Consider the following 18,673-nt stretch of genomic DNA (forward strand, 5'->3'; position numbering starts at 1 on the left):
CATGCATATCCACATCCGTCCCTGCCAGAGCCTCAACAAAGAGATCTATATCCTCAAACTCAATCTCAAGGTTAAACACCTGGCCCCAATAAGTCCACTTAACCACATCAGGCACGAACTCAATGTCTAGGACACTCACCAACAGTCGGGCCACCTCGTTAGCTCTGGTGAAGGCCATATCCACCCTCTCTATCTTCCCGACCAATATCCCCAAACTAGCAACAACCCGAGCATCCTGAAGCGGCTTTGATGGAGCCCGTGAGAATCGTAGCCATACCTGAGTGAGAGGCTTGCCCTGTGGCTCTACCTTCTTCCACTCATGGAACTCGAGGATGCACTGTGTGCCAGGTACTCTGCATAACCCAAAACTCAGAAGACGCTCCAAATCCTCTGAAGTGGGAAAATCAACCTTAAATGTATTAGCCTCGAGACGAGTAAGCTCCCACTGAAAATCATCTGGGGCTAACTCACTGAGCCTGTGCATAATCTGTGCCTCAGAAACATCACCTTTCGTGGCTTTGACAATTCCCGCGGTCGTGCTCTGGGGTTCCTGAGGGATCTCCCTCGCACTGGGAGACTCAAAAAACATCAGCTCAGCACAATAGATTCCATAAATGGTAATACTCGGCATCTAATCACGCAGAACCGGGCACTCCCCCGTGTCATGTGCAGGCTTGAGGCAGGTATCACAAAGCTCAGTCACACATTCAGCAAAAGTGGCCCCTCTCACCACAGCGATAACATAACATCTTCTCCTTTTTACGAGCCCACTTGGAGGCTCTATCCACATCAGACATGTCAGCGGCACCGACAGCACCTGCTCCCAGGGCTCAGTCGCAGGCACCTCAGCATTAGCCAGCGCGGTCACCACCTCCATAGCCTGACCGGACAACTCCCGCGTCTGACCAGTAGCATCCACCTCCGAAGATGTCGTCGGCTCCACCACGATAGGCGGAGGAGGTTGGCGGTAGCGGTTCCTACCACCGCGACCTCCACGATGACCTCGGTAGCCACCTCGCTGCCGGTGATCTGGGCCAGATGCCCCCTCGACAAAACCCCCCGGGGGGCCATAAAAAGGTCTTTCAGCTGAACCATCACTCTGCCAAGCGTAGCCGCGCCCGCCGCCTGCCGACGACGAGCCGCGATGTTGGCCATCCCCGTAAGCGTTGTATCCATCATCACCCCATTGACCCCTAGGTGGTCCATTACCGCCGCGGTCAACCGGTAACCGAGCAACATCCGCACTACCATCGCCCACATGCACGGGCTGAGGCGGCGTAACGTGAGTCTGCACCGGGACGGAACGATGAGTCTGAGAGCCAAAGCGCCTCCCTCATAGTCCTGGTCAGTACTTTATTTTGGAGATAGTCCCACAGCCCACTCACCTACCTTTGGGTTGTATACCTTACTCCTAGTCCTGTCATGTAAGGTGTACAAAACATTGACGCCCATATATACCATACTTCTTCTTCACTCTTCTACTTAGCGATACATCCTCATGCATGCGACTCTCTTTCCCACCCAAACACAATGCTAGATATTGCTTGACATGTTTGTATCCTGATCACACATAGAAATGAAAGGTGCCGGGAATTTTTCAACAATACCGAATCTTGCTGACGCTACCATATTATTTTTCAGCATTTCTTCTGATGGGGTTCGAGGTAGCACGATATGCACAAGTCGTAGCTCCTCGGACTTCACGGAGTTCAAGAAGCTTCATGGATTGCGTTGCGCTGAAGCAGTTCAGTCCTAGGCTATCCTAATGCCATGAGCATGGCCGATGACTAGGTTAAAAGACAACCCTTCAGGGACGCGAGTTGAGAAAATTTGCACATCGTCCAACCAATGGCATTTGTGTATACATTGGTTTCGACGTGTTGTAGTTTAAGCTGTCAAGTGTGTGGCTGAGTTAAAGACTCTTTGTAGCGTAAGAAGTAGCTGCCGTTTGGCCAGAAACGCCCACGATAGAAAAAGGAACAACCCCAGGAACTTTCCCACACACGCGTCAGTCTATTGTAAATCACCGGAAGAAGAGAAAAGAAAAAAACACACAAGAAATTCTAAACCCTTGCAGACCTAAAGTCTTAGTTATTTTGAAAGGTCATTATTTGGATTTGATAATGGAGGATACACGCAGAACATTCTTCCACGTGGCAAAGCACGCTAAACACCTGTAGTTTTTTTAGATCTTGGAAAAATCATGTATTGTCAGAGGGCAAATTATAGAGCACTAAACTTATTTCCTTTACACGTTACAAAAATTGACTCTCTCTCATGAACAGTTAGACTTGATTGATATGACTAATCGTTTGTAAATATTTATTCTGAACCTCTTGTTTTCCAAGTATTCTTCGATGTTCTCTCACACTAATTGTTACACATACTTCATTCATCAAATTTAAAAATAAAAGATAATACGTGGTGATGTGGTCACGTACCGAAAATCATTGATGCATAGTCCTGCTCACTTTATTTTGGGGATACTCCCATAGCCCACTCACCTACTTTTGTGTTGTATATCTTACTCCTGGTCATGTCATGGAAGATGTACTCCCTTTGTTCACTTTTATAAGACGTTTTAGGCAGCTGAAATTGAATTGTTTTGGGTGTTGTCTTAAATGTATAGACGGTCTTACAAGAGTGAACGGAGGGAGTACAAAACAAAGACACTCATATATACCATACTTTTTCACTCTTCTACTTAGCGATCGATCCATATGCGACCCTCCTTCCAAGCCAAACACAATGCTAGATATTCCTTGACATGTTTGTATCCTGATCCAACATAGAAATGAAAGGTGTCGGGAATATTTCAACAACATCCAATCCTGCTAATGCAACCAAATTATTTCTCAGCATTTCTTATGCTAGGATTCGAGGTACGATGATCTACTGATGTTGTAGCTGCTCAGATTTTTACAGAGCTCAAGCATCTTGGACTGTGTAACCTAATCAGCAACTCGTGGCTATGTCAACCCCTTCACGAGCTACGATCTGGTTTACACCGGCGCCTTCAAGTAAATTAGAGACGCGAGTTGAGAAGGTTTGCATGTTATCCAACCAGGATTAGTGGCCCCCAGTGGATAGCTAATAGCCAATGGCATTCGTGTATGCATTGGTTTCGACGTGTTGTAGTTCTAGCTACCGGGTGTGTGGCTGAGTTCAAGACTCCTGTAGCGTAAAACGTATATGTCATTTGGCCAATCCGTAACAAACTCTAAATTTGACTACTATCCCTTTTGTTGTCCAACCACTACTGTTGTCGTGCCTAAACTCTGTTCTTTTCTAGTCTCTTGTTTTATCTATTTCTTTCCTAAGTGCTACTACTTGCGTCCCACTGCTGCTATGTGTCCAGGTTCATATCACCCAGCTTTCTTTCCACAGTGCTTCATTCAACCAATGTCTTTTATTTCATTTTCAGGATTGATTAAACCAGTTGGTTTTGCTTGGGGCCGCACTTGATACTTAGTCCAGATTTAGAGAGGGAAAAGGTTCTGAATTCTTCTTGGGAAACTTTTTTATTTTGAGGAATTTCTTGGATAACTTTAGAATCACATGCCTCTGTATGTATATCTCCTGGATTGGCAATGTAGTACACGTTTCGTCCTCTCGTCACCATTCATAAATGTCCCATTGTCGGCAGAGCAAAACACATACCCAAAGCACATACTTGTGCTTGACGTCCTTCAAGCACATACTTGTGGCAGCTCCGTATTCAAAACACACATGGCACCATAGCAATCCTTCTATTCGAGAAAAGCAAGCGGCACCGAGAATTTGCCACTTTCCTTTTCTTTTTGAGGACTACTTACAAATAAAATTTTGACTTGATGTAGGCTGAAGGTGCTGCCCATCAGTTTCTCCCAACGATCATTCACTGGATTTTATACAACATCCACCTTTGGAATTTGACTGAACTTGCTGTTTTGCGTGGCACGATTCAAGACGGTCATTTTGGTTGCACAGGAAATTTCGAAACCGCATGGAATAAAATTAGCAACCTAGTTCTAGCATTGCCGATGTTTCTGAAACCCATTTCATTTCTCCTGTCTTCTAAGCAGTACATTTTATTTGGTTATATAGCTTTTAGGGCATATAATCTGCATAAAAGAGGCAACGACCTCTTCATTATTCACAAGGCATTTTGCGTACCTGAAATTTGGTGTGGTTACTCTTGGATCTTTTGACGACCTTTGCAGTATTGTTCAGCCTTTCTTGTGCTGGAATGTGAAACCCAGAGTGTGTTGACGAGGCACTAGCTCTCTGAACTAAAGCGGAGCTTGATCATTGTGGATCTGTTGCCCTGAAGTAGTTCGTTCCTGGCCATATGGGGAACTGGAGAAACACATCTCTGTTTGCGTGGAATGTGATAGTACCCCTTTTGTAAAGGCCTCACTGCCGGCAGAGCAAATCACGTACATGTGGTAGCTCTGTATTTAAAACACGCATCGCACGGCATAATAGCAAAGACTGCCCGTTTGCCGGGAGAGGGCGGTGGCCTAGTGAAGCACATGCCACTAGAAAGTAGACTTAGGAGTTAAATGGTGGCCGATACTTCTGTAGTCATGGTCAGGTTTTTGGTGTTTGTCTAGATGGTTGCCAATATTTTGGTCTGCAAATGACAATTTGGCAACTCTACTTCATTTTTCTAGCCAGTGTTAGTCGACTCATGGATAAATAAAAGCTTGACCAAAATATTGGCTAGCCAAATATTTAGTAGGCCTACCTGAGCTCAAACCAAACACCCATGTGGAGTCAATTGCAAGAAACCACCACATTTGTGGCTAGGTTTGCAGGAAACTACCAAGTCGTTAATCTGTTGCAAAAAACACCGTAAAATCTCTTAACCCGTTGCAAAAAGCACTGAACAGCCGTTTAGCCTTGTTTGATCTCTTTTCCGACAGGTGGGCCGCGAAAACGCTGACGTGGCGTGCGGACAGGCAAACGGCGCCGTTAGGAAGAAAACGGTCAACACGCCGCGCGGTCGGTCCTGTCGGTGCTCGCCAGACAGATGCCCCGCGCCCTCTCTCTCTCTCTCGCCCCTCTCCTCTGCCTCCTCTCTCTGGCTCTGGTCGCCGTCGGTGAGAAGCCAGCTGGCCGCCGTCCGCCATGGTTTCGTGGAGCGACGACAGGGAGGAATCGGGCTACGAGTACTCTTCAGGCGGCTCCCCTATCAAGGTCAGTGATTTGAACTCGTAGCTAGGGTTCTTTGAGCAAGGGTTTCGGTTTGGGGATTTTGTTTTTCCTGCTCGATTTGAACCCGTGAGATGGATTTTGTGCGTTTTTTTGTTGATGTAGATCCCGGCTACAATCGAGGACCCGAACTACTCTGGTGTTGATGATGAGGTGATGGTGATGTGTGAGCATGGCCAGCCGGCGAAGAGGCATGTTTGCTTCGAAGGGATTAGCACTGGGAGGAGGTTCATTGCCTGTGGACTTGATGTGAGTGCTAGCAAAAATCTGTAGTTTGCTCATTTTGTGAAGAAACTATAAATTGTTCATATGCACTGTTCATTGTTCATGTTCACTGTTCATTGTTCATGTTCACTGTTCACCTAGTAGTTTAGTTAAAGGTACTGTCATGTACCATACCATAGTGACTGAGTGAAGTAAATGAATTGTTCATACATATAAATGAACAACACCACAGTGATATAAATGAAGTAAATGAATTAAATTGTGCTATTAAAAATTAAGTACAAAGATATAAAATTAAGGTATCCATAGTGACTGAGTGAAGTAAATTGTGCTGTTAAAAAGTATCATAGTGCATTATTCATAGATATAAATGAAGTAAATGAATTGAACTGAATTGTATTGTGCTGTTAAAAATTAAGGTATAAATGAAGTAAATTCAGTGTAGTATGCTGTTAAAAATTCAAATATAAATTCAGAGTTGAGCTGAATTGTGCATGTGCAGTATACTATAGTTGTTTTGTACTTGTACTTGTTGTTTGCTAATAGACTGAATAGAATTGCCAGCAGTTGTGGTGTTGTTCATTGGGTAGATGAGGAGTGGCCAGAATAGAAGTGAAGTGAAAAAGGAAGTAAATGCATTTGTACTTGTTGTTTTGCAGGAAGCAAGCAGTTGTGGTGTTGTTCATTGGGTAGATGAGGAGTGGCCAGAGCATCTGCAGAATGCTCTTCACAAACTATGGCTTTTGTATGAGGATTGCCAGCGTGCTAATAGGATGGCATGTCTGGAACATTCATCACTTGTCCACAATCTCACATCACAGAAGAACAAGCTACAGGAGACTTATGAGAAGCTTGTTGAGGATGTGAACAACCTACTTGATACCCAGGACAATATTCCCAAGGAAAATGAAGTCCAACAAGGTGAACATGAGGAGATCACTCCTCCTTTGGACAACAATATTTCAGCTTTGAAGGAACAGCTGGGTGCAATGGATGCTGAGAACAAAGAACTGAAGCAAAAGGTTGACCAGTTGAAGAGCATTCAGGTTGCCCAAGGTAATGTGATTAGGAATCTGAAGTTTGCTCATTTGAAGGAGAAGGAAAAGTTGAGCACTGAGAGGAGGGATTTGGAGTTTCACATTGCTGATCTTGTCAAAGCTAGTGACAAGAACAAGAGAAAGCTGAAGGACATCAAGGATATTTGCGATGAAGAGTGATTTGTAATCTGACCATGTGGGTCATTATCTTAGGTTTCAAGCATTGAACTATGGCTTGTAATGTGTGAACTAGTGGCAGTTTGCAGTATTTGAAGTAGGGTGTAGCCTTGAACTATGTCTTGTAAGCTTTGAACTATGGCGTCATGATGTTAACTATGTTGTTAACTAGAGTTGTTGGATACTGTCATGATGTTAACTAGAGTTGTTGGATACTGTCATGATGTTAACTATGTCATTGATGTTAACTATGGCACCCTAAATGATGGAATGAGGATATGTATCATATTAGGTTATCGTGGATGCCGTCGACGCCGAGGCACCCTAGAAGATCATATTAGGTTATCGTGGATGCCGTCGACGCCGAGGCACCCTAGAAGATCATATTAGGTTATCGTGGATGCCGTCGACGCCGAGGCACCCTAGATGATCATATTAGGTTATCGTGGATGCCGTCGACGCCGAGGCACCCTAGATGATCATATTAGGTTATCGTGGATGCCGTCGACGCCGAGGCACCCTAGATGATCATATTAGGTTATCGTGGATGCCGTCGACGCCGAGGCACCCTAGATGATCATATTAGGTTATCGTGGATGCCGTCGACGCCGAGGCACCCTAGATGATCATATTAGGTCATCACACTTATTAGCAAACAATAAGAAAATTAGGAGCCACAACTAACCAGAAAGTACTCAACCAAAATAAAGATGTCTTGAACATCATCAGCTCACCACAGACCAACAAGTCCACTAGGTACCTTACATGAAAGTACTCATGACAACCAGAATAAAGATGTTTAGAACATGTTTAGAACATGAAAGTACTCATGACAACCAGAAGCAACACAAGTTTTGACCACAAATTAACACAACTTCACCTGCTCCCTTGAGAACAGTTGAACCACTCAGACATCTTAAAGGATGGCTTCCTCACTCTTCCACTACCTGCAACTCTTGGGGGGATGAACTTGTTTCTTCCTCTTGGCCCAGCAGCAGTAGAGGAACTTGGACCAGCACCAGCAGTAGAACTTGGACCAGCACCAGCAGTAGAAGTTGCAGTCCTTGTAGTTTTAGCTTTCTTTGTTGCCCTTGTAGCAGGAGGAGCAGCAGCTGCAGCAGGAGCAGAAGGAGCTCTCCTTGGTGCACTGGGAGCTGAAGCAGGAGCAGAAGGAGATCTCCTTGGTGCACTGGGAGCTGAAGCAGGAGCAGAAGGAGCTCTCCTTGATACCCTTGGAGCCCTTGGAGCTGGTGGAGCTGGAGCTGCAGTTTGAGCAGCAGCAGGAGCAGAAGGAGCACTTCTCCTTGGTGGCATGGGAGCAGGAGCAGATACAGTTCTGGGTGTATCATCTCTCCTGTTTTCCTGAAATTATAGCATACAAATGTTAGAAACTAGTATGTGAAATTGTACAAAAACCTACAACAATAGTTACCTGGTGCTGGTTCATTCTCATAGCTAGGGATGGTTTAAGAGCCTGCTTGCAACTAGTGTATCTATGCCCAGTCCTATTGCAATTGCTACAAGTGATAGTTCCCATCCTAGATGTATCCTTTGGAGCTGGCTTTTCAAACTTGCTCTTTCTCCTCTTTGTCTCTTTGTTTCCTGGCTTTTCTTTGAACACTGGTGGTTCAATGTCAGGGGTTCTAGTCTTTGGCCACAAATCAGGCCCAGGCACAGGGAAAACTATTGGACTATAAGCTGCCTTATACATTGGTTTCTTGAAGAAATCATGAACAAAATCTTCTGGCTGTAGTTTTGCCTTGTTGATTGCAGAAACACCATGATTGCAAGGTACTCCACACATGTCCCACTTCCTACAACCACATGTATGTAGCAACAAGTTAACTGCATATGTGCTTTCTCCACTTGTCACCTGGAAGAGATCAGGTCCAGCTTTGATAGACTGACAAAACCTAGAATGATGTTTTGCTTCCTCTAGCTTCTCAGCATATGTTGGGCATATCTGCCACTTAGCAGTCTCAGTCTTTGTCCTATTTGCATTGAACTTCACTAACAGCTTTGTCCTGATCCCATCTACCATAGTTCTAATGGGTTTGGCTCTGACATCAAGTATCATCTTGTTAAAAACTTCACTTATATTGTTCACTACCAAGTCAGTTTTGCAATTGTTGTCCATGGCATGCCTAGACCATGTATGTTTTGGTATCCTAGATAGCCATTTCCAAGCTGGCTCACACTCCTTTTTCATGCCTTCCATTGCAGTTACATAACCATGCTCAGTATAGGAATAACTTGCCTGATACATGTATTTCTTCAACTCTTCCCCTCTAAAACCAGCAGTTTGAAAGTTCTGATAAATATGTCTAAGGCAGAATCTTTGTTTGCAATTGGGGAATACATTGTTTATGGCTGTAAGAAGGCCCTGTTTGAATGAACTACAGTTTGAGAATACTACAACAATGCCATGTATGAAATTAATAAACAAAGACAATTAATAAGCAATGCAAGCAATGATTAGAGTAGAGATAGTAGTACCTTTTTCCTGTCAGATATAATAGTGTAGTAGCCAAACTTGCCTGACTCACCACCAATGGCATATTTTAATTGAGTAAGAAATCAAGACCAGCTTGCTGTGTTTTCCTTGTCCACTATTGCAAAAGCAATGGGAAATATGTTATTGTTTCCATCTCTTCTAGTGGCAGCCAAGATTTGCTGCCCTGTTGTCAACTTTATGAAGCAACCATCAACACCTATCATACAAGATCACAAGTAGATTACCAACAAATTAGTGGGTGTGCACATATAAATGTAGAGTCACTAGTTAATTAGTAGGTGTGCACATACCTATGAATGGTCTGCAACCATTAAGGAAACCCTCTTTGCAAGCATTGAGGCAGATGAACAAGCCATGGAATCTTGGGTTTTTGCTTGGATGTAGTTTCAGGTGCTTTGTTGTGACAATGCATCTACTTCCTGGATTGGTTTCTAGCACAGCTTCTAGGTAATCCCTTATCCTATGATATTGTGCCTTCTGATCTCCTAGGACTACATTTTTAGCTAGCTTTCTTGCCCTATAGGCCATATGTATAGATACCTCTATTCCATGCTTTTGCTTCAAGTTTGAAATTATAGTCTGGACAGGTGTGTTGGGGTCTGTCCTCAACTGTTGCTCACATTCATGTGCCAACCACTTAGCAGTAACTTTTGTGCTCTCTCCTACTACTGGGCAGCCGTGGTGCAAGTTCAGTTTCTTTATACAGAATGTCTTCTCATGTGCTATCTGAGAAGCTGCAATGAAAAATGGACAATTCTCAAATTTGCGGACAGCTATAATCCTGTCTGGACAGTTCCTGTGGAAGGCATGGTTCCTATTTTGTGAGATGTGAAAATTAAGATGTGCCCTCCTGAACTGGGTCACATCTAGGAAACAAAGCTTCTTCATAAATTGCTCTTCTGGGTTCTCCCTTTGCTCATCATACCAAACTCTAGGCTTCCTCTTTTTAGCCCTGCTCTTCCTATCAGCTGGAAGCTTCACACATGGTATTTGAGCCCCATCATTGTCCTCCTCACTTAGGTCACCAGGGTTGCTCTCCTCATCAGATGAAGGAAACCAATCTTCCTCAATAATCTCATCCAAACTAGAATGAGATCTTGTAGTTGGCCCCTTTCTTTTACTTCCTCCTATGCTGCTCCCTTCCTCCTCCTCCTCCTCTGGTGCCTTCTCCTCCTCCTCCTCCTCATCTGCTTCATATGGCTCATCCACATCAGTGTCCCCTTCAATATGATGAAGTGGATCATCTCTATGCTTCTTCATTGCCTCAAGCCTAGCAATTATATCCTCATCTGCTAGTAAATCTGTGTCACTGTCACTATCAGTGAAATCTTCAGCCATTAGCTCTGGAAGTTTTCTTTTAGCTGCCTTGTATTTCTCTTTTTCTTTCCCCTTTTTCCTGAACTTCTCAATCTCTTCATTCCTCTTCTGCTCCATCAGTTGCTCAATTTGCTCTTGATCTTGGTCTTGCTCCATTGCAAATTCTGCTACTGGTGCACACTTCTGCTTCAAAAATGTACTCTCCTGTGTGTTAATGACCTGCACTGGCACTTGTTGTGGCTTTGTTGGGCTAGGAAACAGTACTCCTGCTGTATCTATCTCATACACCACTGGCACACCTATTTCAGATAATGGAACCTGCTCCTCACAAACTGGTCCAATGTTCAAATCACTAGGTCTTGGAGCATCACTTCTGATGACTGTTATGTTCACCACCTTCTGACCTTTGACAACTAGGTCATCCAACATTTCCTCCACCTTATCATCATCTGTCAGTTCTTCCATACCTGAAACCCCAACACCTGGATCTCTGACATAATACATAAAGTCTGTCATCCCATATCCTTCAAGCTCTATTAGTGCAATCAGATTGTAAAATGTGATATCATCCACATTTAGGCTTCTTTCAACATTATCTCTGTCATGGAAATGGAATCTGACTTCCCACACTTCATCATTCAATCTACAGTTCAAGTAAAGCAATTCAGTTAAAAGTTCAGTTAAAAATATAGTTTCAGTTCAAAATTCAGTTAAAAGTTCAGTTAAAAATTCAGTTAAAAATTCAGTTAATGTTTAGGTGCCTACTACATACACTTAGAACCCTAGAACTACATAAACACTTCACTTACATGTCTGACCACATAAACAACCTACAACAACAATAATGGCGACGGTGCCTACTACATACACTTAGAACCCTAGAAACCAAATCGGGGTATGGAAAGAGAAAACTTACGAGACACCGCCGAAGGAGGATGCGTAGTGATGGCTCCCCTCTGGATCTTCCTTCACGGCCTTGGCGAATGCCCTCGCCGCCGCGTACTCAACACAGTAAGACGGCGACGGCAGCTGTGGAAGAGGCGGAGCCTGAGATGGGTTTGAACTGCCACAAACCTCTGTTGGATCTGCAGGAGCACCACTGCCACCAGATGCATCGCCAGCACCACCGTCACCGCCATCATCACTGCCACGCCAGGTGGCCATCACCGGCGGCAAGCAGGGCGAGAGAGGAGAGGGGAGCGGGGCAAGAGAGGAGAGGGGAGCGGGGCGAGAGACAGGACAGGGGCGCGGGGGGACTGTCTGAACCGGACCGACCGGCGCGGCGTGTTGACCGTTTTCTTCCTAACGCCGCCGTTTGCCTGTCCGCACGCCACGTCAGCGTTTTCGCGGCCCACCTGTCGGAAAAGAGATCAAACGAGGCTAAACGGCTGTTCAGTGCTTTTTGCAACGGGTTAAGAGATTTTACGGTGTTTTTTGCAACAGATTAACGACTTGGTAGTTTCCTGCAAACCTAGCCACAAATGTGGTGGTTTTTTGCAATTGACTCACCCATGTGACATGACCGAGATGAATGGCCTGAGTGGGTTAGCCTAATATTGACTTGATCAAGACAATCAGACCATCGCTTGCATTGATCTTCGTTCACACCCCACTGTGGGCAAGAGAGCCCTGAGTGCGGTGGGAATTGAACGGTCACATTGTTCAAGTAAGTACTCTTTAGTTCTTTGCTCAAACCTATCTGTCATTTGACCTGTACCAACTGAGGTATCAAGCGCTCCATTCATCCAAGCAAGGCACAAAGCAATTTCCTCTTGGCTACGCTAGTTCGTTGACCTTGTCCACAAGATCACCGACCTCCTCCACTCCGGATCATCCTCCTCCCTCTCATGATCTTCCTCCCTCGTACAATCATCGACCATGGACATCTTTATGTCATCAAGGTCGAGTATGAGTGACTCATCCAAATGATACATGAACCTTGCAACATCATATTCATCCGCACTACAGTCATCAAGAACAGACATGTCACACGATCATCGCCGCATTGCATCACTAAAATCCCTAGCTAAAAATGAAAAATGCTTTTGTACCTTTCAGACACTGTGTTACATTGGGGGCTTTACCTTTTACATATTTGGGTATACCAATTCACCATCGTAAGCTGACAAACGGAGAATGGAAATGCATTGAGGATCGATTTGAGAAGAAACTGAGCTGCTGGAAGGGCAAGATGATGTCATACGGAGGCTGATTAATCCTTATTAATTCGGTCTCACGAGTATGCCAATGTTTCTCCTGTCCTTTTTTGAGATTCCAGATGGAGTTAGGAAAAGGCTGGATTTCTGTTGATCCCGATTCTTCTGGCAGAGTGACGAACTAAAGCGAAAATACAGGCTAGCCAAATGGGACATTATTTGTAGACCAAAAGACCAAGGGGGTCTTGGCATTGAAAATCTTGAAGTCAAGAACAGATGCGTTCTCAGTAAGTGGCTGTATAAGTTATCTGTAGAAACGGAGGCCACATGGGCGCAGATTCTCCGTAGTAAGTACCTTCAGTCCAAAACTTTGTCCCAGGTGACAGTGAGGCCGACGGATTCGCCTTTCTGGAAAGGACTGATGAGAGTTAAATCTTTTTTTTTCAATAGGACAAAGTTTATAGTCGGAAATGGTACCACCACGAGATTTTGGAGGATACTTGGCTAGGGGAAACACCCCTCGCGCTTCAATATCCGTCCCTGTATCGCATTGTTCAACGACGAGACGATTCCGTTGCAACAGTGCTTTAGTCCATCCCTCTCAGTATTCACTTCAGGAGGACGCTAGCCGGAAACCGTTGGGAAACCTGGATCCATCTTGTGAGTAGACTGATGGAGGTTCAGCTTTCTCAACAGCCCGATCAGTTGCGCTGAAAGCTTACTAGGACTGGAGAGTTTACGGTTAAATCCATGTATATGGATGTTATCAATTCTAACTCCATTCCTAGTTCCAAACATGTTTGGAAAGTCAACGTACCTTTGAAAATTAAAGTGTTTATGTGGTTTGTGCATAAACAAGTCATTTTAACTAAGGACAACCTGGCAAAACGCAACTGGACAGGACCTACAAGATGTATTTTTGTGATATGGATGAATCCATCAAACACCTCTTTCTTGACTGCCCGTTGGCAAAAAAAATATGGCGGACGGTTCACGTAGCGTTTAACATTACTCCTCCGAATTCTGTCAGCACGTTATTTGGGACGTGGCTTAACGGGATAGATCCCGAAACAGCGAGACACATTCGCGTAGGAGTATGTGCTTTATTGTGGGCAGTTTAGAACTGCAGAAATGATTTGGTTTTTAACAGAACAACAAATATTCATTTTTGCAGGTTATCTTCTGAGCCACTGCGTTGATCCGTATGTGGTCGCTACTCACTCAGACAGAGGCCAGGGAGCGTTTGGTTACTGGATCTATGCGGTGGGAGATGGTAGTTCGGGCTATTTTCAACCGGTTAGGATGACAGTCATGTAATATGATAGGCAATTAGTTTTCCTATCTTTCTTATGCCAGCCGGTTGTGGCTTTATGTATGCTTACTTTGTTCTGCTCTGTGTGAGCTTTTTTTCCTTTCGTTGAGACTTTAAGACCTTTGTTGAACCTATTTGCTTATATATTTAAGTTGGCCGTATGCATCTTTCTCATGCAGAGGCCGGGGAGCCCCCCCTTTTCGAAAAAAGGCACTGCGTCGGACACTTGTTGGGCATGATCCTCGCTGACCGCTAAGGTGGTCGTAGGTGGCGGCAGAGGAGGTGAAGGGAGTGCCCGAAGATGGAGGAGAAGACGTCGGAGTCAGTAGACATGGACAAGGCATCAAAGTGGGCATCTTATTCCTCTTCTTCGTTGTTGCCTTCTTGAGGGCCTTGCCCGCCGGCATTGGCTTCCTCGTCCCCTTGCCATCGGCAGGAAGAACCGAAGGGCGGATGGTTGTCTCCACTGACGATGCGGCCTTGCCGCCGACCATCGCAGAAAATGCGACAGACCGCACAACGGTCTTCGTCCCGAGTCACTTCCTTGGCGCGGGCGGCAACGTGTTCAAGTGGTGGTGGGGGGAGGGTTGTGAAGGCGGTCGGTCGTTCAACTCTCGTCAAAATTGGGCCCTCCGATGGCTGTAGCGGCGACATTCTGCGACGGAGGTGGGAAGAGGAGGCGTCGCGGGTGGGAGAGAGGAGAGGGAATATTTTGCTAAGAAGTTGTGGCGGCTGCTCAAAATTGAGAGAGTGGGGAAGATTTTTGGGCTTAACTTTTAGGAGTTAGTAGTTTGAGAGTTCGGTTAGATGTTGCTTAACTCCTCAAAAACGGATTCTTTTGAGGAGTAGCCAAAAAGGGTAGGAGTTGAGCCATTCGTCTCAAGATGTTACTCTTTGTTGTAAGTTGTACAATTACTCTGAAGCGATATGTTGATGCTATGGTTTTAGGGGAGATCAAGCTTTGTGTAGTGTTACTCTGTCAATAGCTCTTGCATACAGTGCAAAAAAAAACCAACGGGAACAAGCTGTCAAGCTCTTGAGATTGTATGAGTTGTTATCTCTTATATCCATTCCTTTTTATTGTGTTTTTTGTAGATGCTTGTGAGGTTTTTCTGGCATTGAGATGCTCGTGAGTTTATTATGCATTTCTAGACCAGTAAGTGATACTCCCTTCGTTCACAAATATAAGATGTTTTAGATATTTCAATATAAACTACATATGGATTGAAATGAATAAACAAACACATTTTTTTTTGAAAAGGAGGATGACCCCCGGCCTCTGCATCTGGGAGATGCACAAACACAGTAAAATACATCTATATACATCGGAATAAGAAAAAAGACAGACCATCTTATAACAGTGAACGGAGGGAGTATTTTAAAGAGTTTTTTTTCCTCATATTTGTAAGCTGATGTTGCTTCCGACTGTTTATTCCCATTTCTAGAACAAACTAGCTCTAGTCAGCTCACATTTTGAAAGCTCAATAATTGGATTTGATAATGGAGCACGCTTGCGGAACACTCTTATGTGCAGTAAAGTGCGCTAAACACTTGTAGTTTTTTTTTTGGAAAAAAGTTGTGTATTCTCAAAAGGCAAATTATAGAGCACTAAACTTATTTCCTTTACATGTTGCAGAAAATGACTCTCTCATGAACAGATTAGATTCAATTGATATGACTAATCGTTTAAACATTTATTCTCAACATCTAGTTGTCCAAATATTCTCCGATGTTCTCTCGCACTAATTGTTACACATACTTCATTCATCAAAATTCGAAATAAAATAAAATATGTGGTGATGTAGTCACGTACGGAAAATCATTGATGCGTCCTGATCACTTTATTTCGGAGATACTCCCAAAGCCCACTCACCTACTTTTGCGTTGTATACCTTACTCTGATCCTGTCATGGAAGATGTACAAAACATTGACACCCATATATACCATACCTCTTCACGCTTCTACTTAGCGATCCATCCTCATGCGACTCTCCTTCCCACCCAAACACAATGATAGATAATGCTTGACATGTTTGTATCCTGATCACACATAGAAATGAAAGGTGTCAGGAATTTCTCAACAACATCCAATCTTGCTAATGTAACCAGATTATTTCTCAGCATTTCTTATGATGGAATTCGAGGCACGATGATCTGCTGATGTTGTAGCTGCTCGGACTTTCATAGAGCTCAAGCTTCTTGGACTGTGTAACCTAATCAGCAGCTTGTGGCTAAGTCTCCTTCAAGAGTTGCTGATCAGGTTACACCGACCCTTCAGGTGAACAGAGACAAGTTGCGAAGGTTTACACGTCATGCAGTCAACATTAGGGGCCCTGAGTGGACAAGCTAATAGTGGTCAATGGCATCCATGTATGCATTGGTTTCTCCGTGTTGTCGGGTGTGTGGTTGAGTTAAAGACTCCTGTAGCGTGCACATTCGCCATCGTTTGGCCAGTCCGTAACAAACTCTAAACTTGTGTTGTCCCCTTTGCTACTATCCAACCACTACTGCTGCCCTGCCTACACTCCGTTCTTTTGTTCGAGTCTCTTGCTTGATCTGTTTCTTGCCTAGGTGCAGCTTCTTGCCTCTCGCTGCTGCTATTTGTGTTCAGGTCCATATCACCCAGCTTTCCTTCCACGGTCCATATCAACCCGTATCTTTATTCTTTTATACTTATTTAATAAGGATTTGATTAAACCAATTGGTTTTGCTTGGGTCTGCGCTTGATATTTAGTTCAGATGCAGAGAGGGGCAAGGTCATTGAATTCTTCTTGGAGAATTTTTTCTTTCGCGGAATTTCTTGAAGAACTTGAGAATCACATGGCTCTGTTTCCGCGGAACGTGGTAGTATCTCTCCCGGATCGGTAATGTAGTACTCTCTTCCTCCTCTCATCACCATTCGTAAACGTCCCGTTGTCGGCAGAGCAAAACACGTACCCAAAGGACATACTTGTGGTAGCTCAGTATACAAAAGACACATGGCACATCATAGCAATCCTTCTATTCGAGAAAAGCAAGCGGCACCGATGCCATACTGCTCGTTCGACAGAGGGATAAGACATGTGGCCCAACAAAGTAAGCGCCACAGCAAAGTAGACATCGAGTTAGCTCAGCCGTGGAGATGTCAACGGTGTTAGTCAGTCGGTGTAAATTCATATATCTATGCGGTTCTTGCTGAATGGAGGCAGGGGTCACTTCAGGCCTTCGGGGCCAGGAGGGTAACTACGTGACACGACCGGCTGAATTCCTCCATTACCAGTGCAACCATAGCTGAACTGAGGAAAATGGTTGCACTTTGGCAGGAAACGCTACTTCTAGAGGAAAAAATGTTCCATAAAAAAGGAGTTTCTGAATGAGTGCATTATGTGTGCAGGTTGGTGTGCAAGTGAAATAGCAGTGTCGCAGTAATACCCTTAATTTTGGGTTGGCAAAGAAATTCAAGGTTGTCTTTTCCAAAATGAAATTAAGTTCTCCACATGATGAAGATTGAGATACATTGGTAGGGTATGGAACAAATATAATAGTTCTCATCAACTATATAGATAGAGCCATAGAAGATACCAACAAAAAGAAGAGGGGAATACACGTTATTTTATATAGATTGTTCCTTTGATTTATGTGTTCTTACTGCAGTCTCGGGAAATGCGTAGGCGAAAACTCAGCTGAGATCAAGAAATTGCTATTGTAACTTGACCTCCATAAAACTCCATTTTTTAAATAGGTCAAAACTCAACTTTCAAGTTTCAATAACATCTACACAAATTACACACGTATTTTCATGACCTTTTTTGTGTAGCTCACAAAAATTTACAAACATGCAGTATACATCCAATGGATCAGCAGACTAAAATAATATAAGTGCATCTCCAACGTCGACCCCTAAAACGGACACGGTATCCGTCCACGTACACCCGCAGACAGTGATGCGGGAGGCGGCAATCCAACTGTGACCACATACATTTCAAACATGATTTGTACAAACCAGACGGTTTTCATGCAAGCCGGATGGGTTTCAATTAAATCGGACCACACTCGTTACATTTTTGACATATTTCATTAAGCAAAAGCGTCCAGAAGTTAACCTAGTCTAAATCAGCACCGGCGTCCGTCCCCCAAGTCCTTGTTATTCCCCTCCTTGTCCCTGTCCGGCAGCCGTGAGCCCCGGGAAGTGGAGCTGCGATCACCGGCGAGGAAGAGTAAGACATGGGACACGAACTGGCCCACATGGGAAACGAGGTAGCGCTGTTTATCATGTCCTACTCTCCTCGTCGGAGTCTGCCACCTAGCCGTCGTCGGTTGAGGTGAGGTTGACGATGGTCGTGGATGGACCTGCATCGTGGTCATAGTGACACCAATGGCGCACAATATCCGGCGTTCCCGTTCATGATCGCCTGTGCCGCCTGTGCATCCCCGCCGTCACATGAGCGTTGCGCACATGCTCGTAGAGTGCGCTGCTCCTCGATGATGATAATGTGGTCACGTACCGAAAATCACCGATGCATAGTCCTGGCCACTTTATTTGGAGATAGTCTCATAGTCGCTCACCTGCCTTTGCGGTGTATACCTTACTCCTGGTCCTATCATGTAAGGTGTACAAAACATTGACACCCATATATACCATATTTCTTCACTCTTCTAGTTAGCGATCCATCCGCATGCGAATCTCCATCCCACCCAAACACAATGCTAGATATTGCTTGACATGTTTGTATCCTGATCACGCATAGAAATGAAAGGC

The 18,673-nt window shown here is 44.4% G+C and overlaps 3 protein-coding genes across 3 annotated transcripts; 1 reads left to right on the forward strand and 2 right to left on the reverse strand.

The window, feature by feature from the left end:
- Positions 1–5,112: 5,112 nt before the first annotated feature.
- On the forward strand, positions 5,113–6,763 carry LOC109738508 (uncharacterized). Its single transcript, XM_020297596.4, has 3 exons — positions 5,113–5,181; positions 5,302–5,445; positions 6,081–6,763. Exons 1-3 carry the CDS (start codon positions 5,113–5,115, stop codon positions 6,636–6,638), a joined length of 771 nt encoding a protein of 256 aa, XP_020153185.2. The 3' UTR covers positions 6,639–6,763.
- A 619-nt stretch (positions 6,764–7,382) lies between these two features.
- LOC109782178 (uncharacterized) lies at positions 7,383–8,766 on the reverse strand. The gene is made up of 2 exons (XM_020340782.4): positions 8,068–8,766; positions 7,383–7,997 (listed from the first exon to the last, which is right to left on the reverse strand). The coding sequence occupies exons 1-2, from the start codon at positions 8,710–8,712 to the stop codon at positions 7,512–7,514; spliced, it is 1,131 nt and encodes a 376-aa protein (XP_020196371.3). The 5' UTR covers positions 8,713–8,766; the 3' UTR covers positions 7,383–7,511.
- Positions 8,767–9,131: 365 nt separating this feature from the next.
- Positions 9,132–11,631, reverse strand: LOC141040808 (uncharacterized). The gene is made up of 3 exons (XM_073506926.1): positions 11,384–11,631; positions 9,441–11,110; positions 9,132–9,346 (listed from the first exon to the last, which is right to left on the reverse strand). Exons 1-3 carry the CDS (start codon positions 11,629–11,631, stop codon positions 9,213–9,215), a joined length of 2,052 nt encoding a protein of 683 aa, XP_073363027.1. The 3' UTR covers positions 9,132–9,212.
- Between the last annotated feature and the right edge of the window lie 7,042 nt (positions 11,632–18,673).

This window comes from Aegilops tauschii, chromosome 2 (assembly GCF_002575655.3).
Source record: "Aegilops tauschii subsp. strangulata cultivar AL8/78 chromosome 2, Aet v6.0, whole genome shotgun sequence".
Taxonomy (NCBI): domain Eukaryota; kingdom Viridiplantae; phylum Streptophyta; class Magnoliopsida; order Poales; family Poaceae; genus Aegilops; species Aegilops tauschii.

Coding starts and splice junctions, on each gene's coding strand:
- LOC109782178 (XM_020340782.4), bottom strand. CDS start 8,712: ATGATACTTGATGTCAGAGCCAAACCCATTAGAACTATGGTAGATGGG. Junction 7,998..8,067: donor TGAGAATGAACCAGCACCAG/GTAACTATTGTT, acceptor CTATAATTTCAG/GAAAACAGGAGAGATGATAC.
- LOC141040808 (XM_073506926.1), bottom strand. CDS start 11,631: ATGGCCACCTGGCGTGGCAGTGATGATGGCGGTGACGGTGGTGCTGGC. Junction 11,111..11,383: donor TCCTCCTTCGGCGGTGTCTC/GTAAGTTTTCTC, acceptor CTTGAACTGTAG/ATTGAATGATGAAGTGTGGG. Junction 9,347..9,440: donor TGGTTGCAGACCATTCATAG/GTATGTGCACAC, acceptor CTTGTATGATAG/GTGTTGATGGTTGCTTCATA.
- LOC109738508 (XM_020297596.4), top strand. CDS start 5,113: ATGGTTTCGTGGAGCGACGACAGGGAGGAATCGGGCTACGAGTACTCT. Junction 5,182..5,301: donor CAGGCGGCTCCCCTATCAAG/GTCAGTGATTTG, acceptor TTGTTGATGTAG/ATCCCGGCTACAATCGAGGA. Junction 5,446..6,080: donor TCATTGCCTGTGGACTTGAT/GTGAGTGCTAGC, acceptor GTTGTTTTGCAG/GAAGCAAGCAGTTGTGGTGT.